The sequence below is a fragment of the Oryzias latipes genome, chromosome 18 (assembly GCF_002234675.1).
Source record: "Oryzias latipes chromosome 18, ASM223467v1".
Classification (NCBI taxonomy): Eukaryota; Metazoa; Chordata; class Actinopteri; order Beloniformes; family Adrianichthyidae; genus Oryzias; species Oryzias latipes.
Window position 1 is genome coordinate 14,225,359 of NC_019876.2, and position 13,770 is coordinate 14,239,128.

The following is a 13,770-nucleotide window of genomic DNA, read 5'->3' on the forward strand; positions in this document are numbered from 1 at the left end:
AAAACTAGTGCGTTTACATAGACTTTTCATTGGAAGTTGTCGCTTGAACACGTGTCTCCGAGGGCAAGGTGAACATAGCTTTACAGTGGTCAACACTAGAGCTAAGTTCTGATGTTAAAGGGTTAAATCAGAATTTGTTCTCTGCAAAGACTGAACATGAAGTCAACAGTTTGGGACACACGGCTATAGCAAAGTCTTATTAAATCTGGATCAACCATCCATTCATTTTCTAAACCCGTTTTTTCCATTTAGGGTGTTAGGTCTCAGGCTGGACAGGTGTGTCAGTCTGACACAGGGCCACAAGAACACACCTGTACACACTCACATACACACTTAGGGACAATTTAGAAGATCCAGTTCACCTATGAAACATGTTTTTGGACTATGGGAGGAAGCCAGAGTCCCCGCAGAAAAGCTACACGCACAAGTAACAGATGCGACAGAAAAACAAATTCTTCCATTTTTTCCTAAAGTAAAAGGAAATATTTATTTAAGGAGGACACCACAGTTGACACAGAACCCCTTCTTTTCAGGTAAAGAAATAATCCTGTGAGAAATGCAGCTTCTCTTGTCTGGTTAGGCTGATCAGCAGCTTAACCTGCTTTCATGTCTGACAGCTCATTATCATATAAACCTTTGCTGCGTTTGACTGTTGCAGCTGCGTTTTCTGTCCAGCGACACACCATTTTCAGGATACTTCCATCAAAGGCTCTCCACATTTGGCTGCACTTGTTTATTGTCAAATAGAAAGATAAGTGTCAGAAAAGAGAATGAAACACTTGATCTCTGATTTTTAAGCCAGCGCTCAGAATCAGATGGGATTCTGACCATTAGAGCAGTAGTTGTTTGCCGTGTATCCCTGGTTGGGCAAAGCCCATCAACAACATCTTGTCTTCTGTCCTCTCGATCCTCTCTAGCTCTCACCTACTGTGACCAGTCTCCTTAACGTCAACCAGATCCCATCTCCACGTGTTTCACGGTAGTCCTTGCTTTATTTTCCCTTGGGGATTCCACATCAGGGACCGATGGGTGATACTGGCCGATTCTGCCCCATCTTCTCCTTCTTATCTCTTCTTTCACTGGAGCTGAATTTGTTCTTTGCCAGAACTCTTTGTTGCTGATGATTTACAGCCAGTGGATCTTGAGGAATCTTCTTAGATAGGAATTAATAAAAGTGTGATTATTAGTTTTAGCTCCGTAAAGCAGGACAGACTTGATGTTTTTGTTAAACAGGTGAATCTTGCTGCTAGTTTGGATGGGATCTCCAGATGTTGTTGCGGGTGATGAAGGTAATGCGGGTATTTATGTCCATATCCCTTCCTCCCAGTTGGTTCACCACACTGCCAAGTTACATGAAGGTCTCCACATCTTCCAAGTCGTCGCCAAGCTTTACTGGCTCTGTTCTGGTAGAGTAAAATGGACACGGAGGCCAACTTGGGAAGTGTAGGAATTTACACTAGACGATTATTTCTTGCATGTGATGTCGGCAAAGTCCATGTTTGTCTAGCTGTGATCAGAAGCTCCATTAGATGCAGTTTCAATTCCCGTCTGTTGTCTGCTTCATCACCCAGTCGATGGCGAGGAGGAAGAAAAACAGCGACAAGAGGCATGCTTGACGTAAGCCAGTTTTGTATTAAAGCGTTAGGTCATCTGGCCCATGGACGACCTGGCAGGGCATTTCTGGATGAGATGGGCCAGTTGACATTCCGTGGTGTCTGAGGAGTTACCACAATGTGTCATGATGTCACTGACTATTGGGGAGTTTCAGACAAAACCAGCCAGTTGAGGATGTCATCGTTCTGCATGTTCTGATGGGGGCAAAACTTCCCCTGCCCGCCCCCAGGAGTCGCCTCTGTTCGAGCTGTCAGGTGAGGTTAGTAGGTGTCTTCTTCTCACCTTTTGACTGTTGAATAGAACATGCATAAACCAAATTGAAGACAAAATCCTAATTCTATCTTTTTTCTATTACCAGTTAAAATTTCACATTTTCCCACAACATGGAAAGATATTTTTTGCTTGAGCGATCAGCTCAAAATTTCATACAAGTCAACAACCACAACCGAATTTTCGTTGACCTTTTCATTGGCCTTTGACCTGGAGAAATACCTCTTTCTTACATTTTCCACAAAAAAAAATTCTCATAGGCCCAGCTTGTTCTGGGGATTTCCGTCTACTGCCTCCTCACCCATTGAGGAAAGTTTTTTTGGAAATAAAGTTTTTTGATTTTGAATGCAATTAGTGTGGTGAGTTTTCAAAAGTGGCCTTCCCCTGCTGCCCGCACACTTTTCACGGGAATATTGTGAAAATTGAATACATAAATCTCTGGCTCAAGATGAACGAAACAATATCACCCACACATGAAGATGTATGGAATGTGGGCTTGGTTAACCAAAAACTTCTGTTGCCAAGAAAACCAAAAAATTAATATTCATTCTCATGTCAAAATATGTTCGTATAACTCAATGGTAATAAAATATTAAGAAGTCTGACAGTTTTGAAGGACTAATGAACAAAACCTCTGTAAAAAGATAATCAAAATTTTCTATCCAAAAATACTTCAAAACACACATAATCCATTAAAACTCTGACACAAACAAGCACTAAAAGCTGATGAGCCCTCCAGCCTGTTAAGACAGATGCTGTAGACCCTCCAGCAGCACCGCCAGATGTTGGAGTCCAGCCCTTATCTCCACCCTAACGTGCGTGCGCATGCAATAACCATGAGAGGTGCGTGTGGATGTGTGAAAGGTGAGCTAGAAAAAGGTTGTGGTGGTGAAGGGTGGGTGAGGGAGGGAGGGAAAGAGGGAGGGAGGGAGAAATAGATAAGCATCATGCAGCCAAAAAAATTCAATCCATCTCGTGCGGCTTGATTTTCGCAGAGGTCTGCGCGTGTGCAGGAGCAGCCTTGGCTCTCTGCTCACGAGCGCACAGCACCATTTGCTGGAAAGCCATTAGAATAAAATAGAAACTTCACTTTCTCTCCTTCCTCGGCTCTGTTTCTCTCTTTTTTTCTTTCTACAGCCACAGGACGGACAGTCGATTTTTAACTTGCAAAATTGTTGTTTTATATGGAGATGTTTTCAGTGATTTTGCATTGCGGCCTGAGTTGTCACACTTGCACTAAATGAAAAGGACGCTCTGTGACAGGGGAGGGGCGGCAGTTGGGGAGTTTTGTAAGGACAGGCGCGCGGGGCATCATTTATGCGCGAGGGCGCATCGAGAGAGCTGCGCGCGGACGCAGCGTCCTCAGAGGGTCATGGACAGATTCTGGTTAAAGATGTGAGGGGGGGGGGGGGGGGGGCGTCACTGACGGACTGATTTTCTTGGCACCTTTCTGTGCTCCAGAGAGCGCGGTCGCACGCTCGCTTGCGCACGCGCGCGGACGGCATGGATTCGTTTAACGCCAGCGGGATGGACGCCTTCACGGTGATCCATCTGAACTCCTCCTGGAGCCTGGATGGCGGATATTCTTTGGCGGCGGTCGCTGGGATCGCCGCCCTCGTAAGTTTTCTCATTCTTTTCACGGTTGTGGGGAATATTCTGGTGGTGATCGCCGTGTTAACGAGCCGGGCGCTGAAAGCCCCCCAGAACCTTTTCCTGGTGTCTCTGGCCACCGCGGACATCCTGGTCGCCACTCTGGTGATGCCCTTTTCCCTGGCCAACGAACTCATGGGCTACTGGTATTTCGGGAAAGTTTGGTGCGGCATCTATCTGGCTTTGGATGTTCTGTTCTGCACCTCCTCCATCGTCCATCTGTGCGCAATCAGCCTGGACCGGTACTGGTCCGTCACGCAGGCTGTGGAGTATAACCTGAAGCGGACCCCCAGGCGCATCAAGTGCACCATTCTCATCGTGTGGCTCGTGTCTGCCTTCATCTCTTCTCCTCCTCTGGTGTCCATTGACAGGAACAATGACATCAGCTCGCAGCCTCAGTGTGAGCTCAATGATGAGACTTGGTACATCCTCTCCTCCAGCATTGCCTCCTTCTTCGCGCCCTGCCTCATCATGATCCTGGTGTACATCAGGATATACCAGGTGGCCAAAACCAGAACCAGGAGCATGTCGGAAAAGAAGCCCAAGCCGGATGGCGTCACGCAGACTGAAAACGGACTGAGCAAAGTCTCCTCTCCCCTCCACGGGGAGGCGGAGAACGGTCACTGTCACTGCCCGCCTACGCCCAGCCAGCGCACGGTCACCACAGGCCCACAGACCCAAGAGGTTGACGTGGAGGAGAGCTCCTCCTCAGAGGGCAAAGGTCACAACCCGCAGAGGCAGGACTCCCAGAGAGCAAGGAAGGCGAGGAAGAGCTCCTTCTCCAAACACTCCGCCCACATCTCCAGAGTCAGCAACAAGTCTATGGATCTGTTTGCCTCCAGGAGGAAACGCCGCCGCAGCTCCTTCGCCAGAAAGAAAGTTTCCCAAGCCAGAGAAAAGAGATTTACGTTCGTCCTGGCGGTTGTCATGGGAGTGTTTGTCATGTGCTGGTTCCCCTTCTTCTTCAGCTACAGCCTGTACGGCGTGTGCAGGGACTCCTGCAGGATCCCTGACCCGCTTTTCAAATTCTTCTTTTGGATCGGTTACTGTAACAGCTCCCTGAACCCGGCCATCTACACCATATTTAACCGCGACTTCCGGCACGCTTTCCAGAAGATCCTGTGCAAGGCGTGGAAAAAGTCCTCCTAGAGGCGGAGCTCTGCAGCCGCCACGGCGTGACAGCCTCAAAGGGAACAGAAGAAAGCGAATGATGTTTGTTATTATTGCTTTTCGTTACGTCACGCTGACATGTTGTGTGTCATTCAAAGCAGCACACAGCCTACAAGCCGTGTAGCTTTGTTTCCATTACAGGCTTCAAAACTGATGAATGACTTGTTGCTACAGAAATGTGCTTCAACAGTCTAACATGGAGGGAAAAGCTCTGCAGCCACAACAGATGCTCACATTTCTCTGGCATGAGGAAAATAAAAGAACACGCACATTGTGGGTTTTATGTTTTGTTTTCCTTTTCTGTGCAAGTTGTGTGTTCTTGTTGCTGCAAATTTCCTCCTGAAAGAAGAATACAACATTGTTCTCAAATATTTTCCTTCTTTTGTCGCAAAGTCAAGGCCAAACTGACAAAAAGACAAAACTAAAACTAAATAAAAGCCTCTAGGAGGTAGCTTTAAACTAAAAACAAAATCTAAAAAAAAAATTGCTCTGCAAAAACAGAAATAAGCTTTAAAAAATTCTTGAAATAAAAAAAGAAATTCTTTAAATATGCAAAAAATCTGCCAATATTAATATTTGGCAGATTAATTATTTAAGAAAACACTAAGTCCCTATTTTCTGAAACCAAGATTATTTTACTATTTAAAAACTTTCTTTAGAGGATTTTTCTTCTTGTAACCCTTGTACTGTCCTAGGCACTTTAACATTGGGAGTGGGGTCATCTAGACCCACTAGACAGTGCGCTGAACCTTTTTTCTTCAATGATTTGTGATCTTCACTGGTGTCCATGGATTACATGAAATCTTTCCACCTTTATCCACCTTTGTCATGGTAGGGAGAACACGTCAATGTAAGGGTGGGGTCATCTAAGATAGCACAAGGGTTAAGAAAAACACAAGACAAATTTTCTAATTTTCTTGAAGCTACATTCACACCAATCTTAGGAAGGCACGTTCAAGCCCCCTTTCTATTAAAAAGTTCATGTACACACATGTAACTGCGCATTTCGGGCTTCTTTGTTCAATACTGTCCTGTTCACACGTAGCTAACATACACTGTAATAATCTCTGGACAAAGTGGGTGTGACGTCACCCATAGAAAAGGCCCTACCTCTGGTTCCAGCTAAATGAAGCCAATTCAGTCGCCATTTTTCCGCAATTTGGAGCCAGTCAACAGTGATTGGACAGTGTTGTTCTTAGTCAATGTTTCTATAGAAACTACTGTTGCCAATCAGGAATGAGCTTGTTGGAAGTCCACACCCTTACTACTGAGAGTAGTAAGTAGTTTTGCTTTCAAGTATATTAAGGTAAGTTTGGAGCAGATGTGGTTGGATGCATATGTTTGAGCTTTTTCGAGCCCTTTAGTGTTTTGTCTGTTAGTGATGTCTAACTATTTAATTTTGTGTTCGAAAATAAAATATCAAATTAAATATTTGCATCGATAGCCATCAAGGGGTTATTTTTGTTTTTATTGAGGCAGTTATTCCGGAATTCAAAAAACGAATCAGTTTCTCACAATCTACCAAATTTTATTTGCCCTCTTGTTATAGCATTTTTTTTCTAAAATTGTCCAAAAACAATAGTTTTGATTGTTTTCATGTAACAAAAGCTGAGCTTTAACTAACTTATTGCATCTAAGCTGCTGATTTAAGAGAAAAAGTCATTTATTTTAATCCTTTCTATTCATTTATTCTGTGTTCTTCCAATCAATCTGTCTCTCCTTTGCATCTTTGCTGCTAATTCTGGATTCTTAAATGTAACTTGTCTCCTGCTGCCCTGATGATGCTGCATGAAGCCCTGCTGCACTGTGCATCAAGATGTTCACTTCTGATTATGAAAATAGAAAAGGACGCGGCTGTTTCACTTACACAGAGTCTGTGATTGTTTATTTCAAAGTCCCAATATCTGTTTTGGATCTATAATCCTCAATTTAATTGGGGGTTTTTCAGCTCTGACTAATTAAATCTAAGTTTGCATTTGAGCTTACACAGAAAATAAAAAAAAAGGCTGTTAGACTGTGCTGGTTGTTCGATGTTTGTCAAGCCTTAGCCAAATGATTCACCTGTTCATTAGAACAATTGGGGCGGGGTTTTCGTATCAATGAGAAAGCCTTGCTAGGGTTCAGGCCCCGCCTCCTGCGATGGAGTGCAGCTATGAGTGTTGCTGCGCTGCTGACCTTTCAACGCAGTGTCACTGTCTGATGTCCCCCAAAGGCTCCGAGCGTGAGGACGAGGTGAAACCGAAACACTCGCACTCTGCCCTGGTTTTTTTCCTGACGAGACTGAGCGTGAACATGAAAGCATAAGGTGCTAAAGCCCCAACCCCACGCTGCATGGTGTTCCAACATGTCTGTACGTCTGAGACAATGAAGAAAAAAAAGAAGAGGACATTCTGGTAATACAAGACGTGGTGAAGATGGGAGACAGCAGAAAAAAATCATCTCTTAGTAAAAGTGACTGAGGGGACAAAGAAAGAGTCGGATGAATGGACTTTAATTATATAGCATTAGTAGATTAACACATTATATGAAGAAAAATACTTCGAATATTCAAAACAAGAGTATTAAAACACAAAGGGGAATAAAATACATAAAGCAGAGGTGGTGCTCGAACATTTATATGGCTAAAATGAGAACAGAAGAGTGGAAGGCCATTAGAACTTAATGATAAAAAATATTTATTTCAAACAGTTTTATTATTATTAACATCAAAATAGTAGTTATTTTGGCTGGGGTGATATTAATATCTTGCTTTTGTCCTTTTTGCAATGCTTAAAGAAGCTTTTTTTTGATGATTTCTTAATCTTTGTCAGTATTGATGCTAACACTGACTCCAAAATAAGGAGGCTGAGAGCGCCTGCCCTGTGGCCTTGGGGCCGGAGGGGCATGGAACACATGGTACACTTCAGCAGCGTGCTTGCATCTCCACCCCCACGTGTAGACCGTCACACTGCTCCGTGTCTGCTCTGTCCCGCGCTCCTGACCCACAGTAGTGATGGACGCATCAGATATCTTCCGCTTATCTTTTTTAGTGTCAGAATTTCCCTCTTGGATGTAAAATTGTTTATATTGACAGATCTAGCTAAATTAGGAGGCAAGGCTTGTTGATGCCCCTTGTAGCTCCGCCCCTGCACAAAAGTATAATAAAAAGCAGATGAAACAAACATAATTTGCAACCAACTACAGAGTAAAAGCCATTCTACAACCTTATGTGTTAAGTTAAGATTTAAAAATGTTTAGTCATGCGTAGCTCTGGATGGATTTATGGATGGATGAATGGATGGTTGGGTATTTTATCAACCATATTAAAGTTCATTACACTGATTTTAATTGAAAATAAAAGTTTTTTAGTTGTGTTTTACAAAAAAAACCTTATTGTTCCAATAAATCTTTACAAGCTTTTGTTCAAAGAGAACAGCACTATAAGTTAATAAAATCAATTTCATGCTTTAATTTCCAAAATAAAACACAGCACGGGCGTTAGGTTCAATTTTAACTTTGTGTATAATATATGTGCAAAACCTTAAAAATGGTCCTTGAATTTGATCTAACCTTGAAGCTATTAGATGAATTCACACGCCATCGTCATTTTGTTCCATATCCTCTCAAGAAAATGGACACGTGTTCCATTTGAGTGTTCCGTCATGCGTGCAGCGAGGCGACATCCATGCAGGCATTCACCGCCACCAAACTGCAACTGCAGCAAAAACAGGCATCATTCACATCGCAGCAGAGGCGGAGCTAGAACCTTTGATATGGGGGCCTGAAGCTACCCCCCCCCCCCCGTAACTCCGCCTCTCCATCATAGAGAAAAGAGGAAAAGATGATTCACTGAAAAAACACTGGATCTGATCTGTGATCCAGTAAAACCAACACATTTCTGCAACATAATAGTTGAAGTGATGATGAAAAAACTGCAGCTCTTCCAACAGGTTAATGTTTAAAGGTTTTGACCACGCTTAGAAATGTTAACAGCTAAAAACGGAAACCAAAACCAACTAAATGTTTATTCAAACACTTACTTTTTAATTGGATTTTTGTTATAAAATAATTTTATTTCTACTGATTTTTTTCTCTCCTTTTTTGTGTGTATGGATTTTAACTAAATGTTAGATAATTCTATTCACTAGTTAATTTAGTGAAATCGGTTGTTTTGAATTTATAAATAAAAAAGTGATTTCTTGGAAAATTGACATGAAAAGTCCAACTTTATTATCTTCATCGGTATTATTATTAACCCTTTAAATGTTGGTGTTGCCAAATGAAAAATATATTTTTATTTCACTATTAAGCTCAGATATTTTATGTTTTTATTTTTGTTTGTTTTCTCTCATCATCAAATCATATAGAAGCAACAATATTTCCTTACGTACAATATCTAAACAAACACTGATTGGGAAATTAATTAAAGCATAAAACATAATAAATACGTTACATTTTATTTATATGTGTTGATTGTCACAATACATGCAGTAAATGGTTTTAGTTTTCGCTCTGACTTTGGTTTTCTTTGGTTCTTTTTGAACATGACCTGCAATGCTGATGAATCTGGCATCAGTGCACGCGTGTGCGAGCATCTTTTTCCCCTGAGGTTTATTCATAGACATGAAATATGTGTTTTGACTCTGCGAATGCACTCAAATGCTCTCATATCCCGATTAAACTTGTGAACTTCTGTTGGTGCTCATGATGCCGCCCCATCAAAACGTTTTTCATTTTCTACATCAGACCTCAGAAATGCCAGAAAACAGGATTTATGTCTCTATATTCTGGAGTTTTACTCCAATAAATAAAGCAGGTGGTTCGATAGTTGTTTCGATTTGCAGTTCTGTTGGAGAACTGAGTGTTTTTGGTGAACACTCAAATCACCTTAACCGTACCCCCCCCCCCCCATTTAGCTCTGCAAATGTCTTTATTACCGTGTTTATTTATTTATTTGGAGCTATGCTTCACTGAGAGACGAGACAGATCCTTAAACACTCGCAAAGTCTCTTTTAGTGTTTTGTTTGTGCTCATCCCGCCTCAGGGAAAACTAACCAGCCACCTCTTCTGAATCATTTACTGCAATATACTCCAAGACAAAATCCAAATCAAGATTTTTCTGTTTCCAATAAACAATCCCCTTAATATCATATGCAGTATTTCTAATTATGATCTGCCGCCCTTAACACTTGTGCTATCTTAGATGACCCCACCCTTACATTGACGTGTTCTCCCTACCATGACAAAGGTGGATAAAGGTGGAAAGATTTCATATAATCCATGGACACCAGTGAAGATCACAAATCATTGAACAAGAAAAGCTTCAGAGCACTGTCTAGTGGGTCTAGATGACCCAACTCCCAATAGTAAAGTGCCTAGGATAGCACAAGGATTACAGAGCCGTTTAGGTCGATTTCTCACCAACAACCAAGTAATTTAGCTCCAAAGTCAGACGTCACCTTTTAGAAAAATAAGACACTGATTTCTATTTATGTAAGCATTATGATAAATATAAAGGAACAGTTGTTTTTTAGGCATAAAAAAATAGCATTATTTTAAAAATAACTTTTGACAGAGATTCACAACTCCCTTTCAAAATAAAAGACACCTGGCTTTACATTCGATCATCTCAATGCAGCAAATGTAGTAGTGGGTAGGAATGTCAGCTGTTATTTAAAAAATAAAAACAGTTTGTGGTGCATTCTAGCCAAAAATTCACAAATATAATGAACTAAAATGAAATCAGAGCTTATTAAGTGACTCTTATGGTATCTTTTGAACCTGAAATCCTTGAATTTGCTCAAGAATTGAAAATATGCCTTATAATCAGGTATGAATTCTGCTTACTGACTTCCGAAATATTTCCTGTGGTACACAGTGCTCACAAATCTGTCAAAAATATTACAATGACTTTCCATAAAATATAAAGGATTGATGGGTTGTTTAAAGACTACCATGGTCAGGAACCTCAATGAGTGATATGTACTGTACTTTCAAATGTTTGTGAAGGAGTTAAATAAAGTTAAAATGAGCCTACTTTACTTTTTTTACTTGCTTACTTTTTAAACTTTCAGAGTAAACCAGTAATCTATGTATATGATAATTTTATTATATTTGGCACACTGAAGAACGATTTTTTAAAATGAAATATCAGTTTTTTTTTAAAACCCTTTTCCAACCTGGAAGTAAGACAGCTCCATCTCTGAGGCTCCGCCTTTCACTCCGTGTGGGTGCCGCCTATTTCATGACATCATCCTCGAGTCGGCTTCGGCAGCACGTCTGTGTTTCACCCATGAAAACAAACAACATCCAAACTTTTGCGAAGATGGATGTGCATATTGTGCATGTAACCCTTGTGCTATCCTAGGCACTTTAACATTGGGAGATGGGTCATCTAGACCCACTAGACAGTGCGCTGAACCTTTTTTCTTCAATGATTTGTGATCTTCACTGGTGTCCATGGATTACATGAAATCTTTACACCTTTATCATGGTAGGGAGAACACGTCAATGTAAGGGTGGGGTCATCTAAGATAGCACAAGGGATAAAAGGAAATGCTAGCTATGCAGAAATGGCTGTGTGTGTGGGTGTTTGCCTGGGGGCGGAGCTAGCTGCACAGACACTTCCTGGAAGGGGTTGTTCTCACATTTTACGTTACGTTTTCGTGGTTAGGAAGGTGCTGGTGCTCAGAGCGCAGGTGTTTAGAGAAATGCGTGAATGGATCAAAATAATTTATTTTTTTGTAAGAAAATAACATTATAATACAATTAAAAACTCAAAACGCTGATTTTGCATGATGTTCGTCCCTTAAATACAGTGGCCCTGAAGTCCAAATCCCACCAACAAATCACTCAACGCAAAGACGTATTATAAATTTTCATTTTGATTTCTGGAAATTACTTTTCTTCACCAAAAGGTTTCTTTTTCTTTTTTATGGAAACAGGAAAAGTTACTGTAGGACATCACTGATTGGATGATGGTGTTCGTCCATCGTTTCAACTGAGAGTTTTTTAGGATGAAGCGATACTGGATAGGCTCAGTACTAATCATGAAACTTGTTTGCAGATATTAAAGACGCATTTAAAAAAAAAAACCCGCAAGCGTCAACAATCTATTGTCATAATCCAATCAGCACTTCAGGGCCACCGTAGTTAAAGGGTTCAAACAAAATGATAATTAGTTTGATGGTAACCAACACTCTTAAGCGTTTGCTTCTAAAACAATCCCACAGCATCTCAGCTTTCTCAAGAAGTTAGTCATCATTGCAGCCTTTGAAGCTTGAGTAATAACTGCCTTTTGGCCACTTGAGGGCAGCGCAAACATGCATACGACTAAACAGATTCATCATCTTCTCCAGTTCAAGGGAAAGTATAGTGGAGCCAATTCCTGATCAAAGCTGTGTTTTGCTACTAAAAAGGAAGAAAAAAAAGTCACTTCAACTCCTGAATATTAAGCGTTTTCCGCCAACAGAATCACTTTGAGTGAAGCAGCATCTCAGCGATGAAAAAATTAAGCTGTGGGATGGAAACGGAGCTCAGCAGAGCGACAACAAAGACGGCTTTCTGGCTTTAAAGTTGTGGTTTTGCGCGTGAGCAGAAAGCTCGCGTCCCTCTTTAAGTGGAGGATCAATCCCGGCTGCTGCTGCTCAGGTGGTAGATTGTCTGTCACAAGATCAGTGGTTCAGTTCCCAGCTGATCCACGTTTTGAAGTGTCCCCGAGCAAGATGAGCAAGTCAGATATGCTGACTGCTGCACCATTAAAGAGAAAAGGCTAGTAGACAAAAATGTATTATTGAGAGGCGGACCACAAGAGAGTATTGTACCGCACTCAGTGGAGAGGAGGTGAAGTTGAAAGTCTGGGTCATGCTGCAGAGATTTTGCTGATCTGGCACAAAGTTAGATGCATTGCAGCAAAAAAAAAAAAATCCCTTCTCATGTGATTATGTTTGCACTTACCATCATTAACATTTGATTACATCAAATGAGTTCACCTGTATCCTGTAGTTGTTGCATTTTTACTTATTAGAATCCTGATCTTACAGGGAAAATCATTTTAAGATAGTTTTTCAACAGCAAAACCACATAACACACATAAATAACTCAAACACATAAAGATAGATAAAATGTATTTTTCCAAACATTGAGCGTGCAGCTCTTGTTAGGTTTTGGTCCGTGAAAAACTGATATAGATGGCTCTTTTGGCATTAATGGTTGCAGACTCCTGCTCTAAACCAATAAATGTTGAACATGAGCAAAAAAAATAAATACACTAAATATAGAGGTTAAAATGTCAGAATTCAGTGCACAGGATTAACTTTATTCCTTTTTACTTCATTCAAAAGATTAATATGATAACTTGTATATGATTATCTAATATGTACTGGTGTGACCATTTTGATTCATAAAATAATTTGTGGTTGCCGACACGATTCACAGTCGATTTTGGTTCGTTTTGAACGACCGGATTCACTGACCTAAAATCTGTTCAGGAAATCTTTAGCCAAAACTTGAACCAGAGTGACTCAGAGATAAAAACCTGATACCAGTGCAGGGGAAGTTTTTGACATTCCTTGTGTTTCTTGCAAGATAATTACTTCTAAATATGTGTACAAACAAACAAGTAAACAAGAATGAATGTCAAATCCACAAATCCATTCATGTTTTAGTTTCATAAACTTAAGCCCCCTGTTGTTTTTCCACGTTTGATTAATCCAAGGGGAACTTTATTAGAACATTCTAGCAGACATGATCAGATGCTAAGCTCAAAGTGTTTCCTCACATGATGGACTGATGAGTTTTCTGTCATCATGTGTGATGTCCGCTGTCAAATCACTTCGGTCGTTTTTACGTTACAGTAAAATAAACCTACCATGACTCAATCCAAAAGATATTTTCCAGATTTCATGTAATTAATTGATTTAATTTTGATGTGATTTTATAAAGATATAGATCAACTCGAGTAACCCTTGTTCTATCTTAGATGACCCCACCCTTCCATTGACGTGTTCTCTCTACACTGACAAAGGTGGATAAAGGTGGAAAGATTTCATGTAATCCATGGACACCAGTGAAGATCACAAATCATTG

At 40.9% G+C, this 13,770-nt stretch overlaps 1 protein-coding gene across 1 annotated transcript; it reads left to right on the forward strand.

Annotated features, from left to right (window-relative positions):
- Positions 1–2,504: 2,504 nt before the first annotated feature.
- On the forward strand, positions 2,505–4,979 carry adra2c (adrenoceptor alpha 2C). Its single transcript, XM_004079806.4, has one exon. It carries the CDS (start codon positions 3,388–3,390, stop codon positions 4,681–4,683), a length of 1,296 nt encoding a protein of 431 aa, XP_004079854.1. The 5' UTR covers positions 2,505–3,387; the 3' UTR covers positions 4,684–4,979.
- Positions 4,980–13,770: the final 8,791 nt, after the last annotated feature.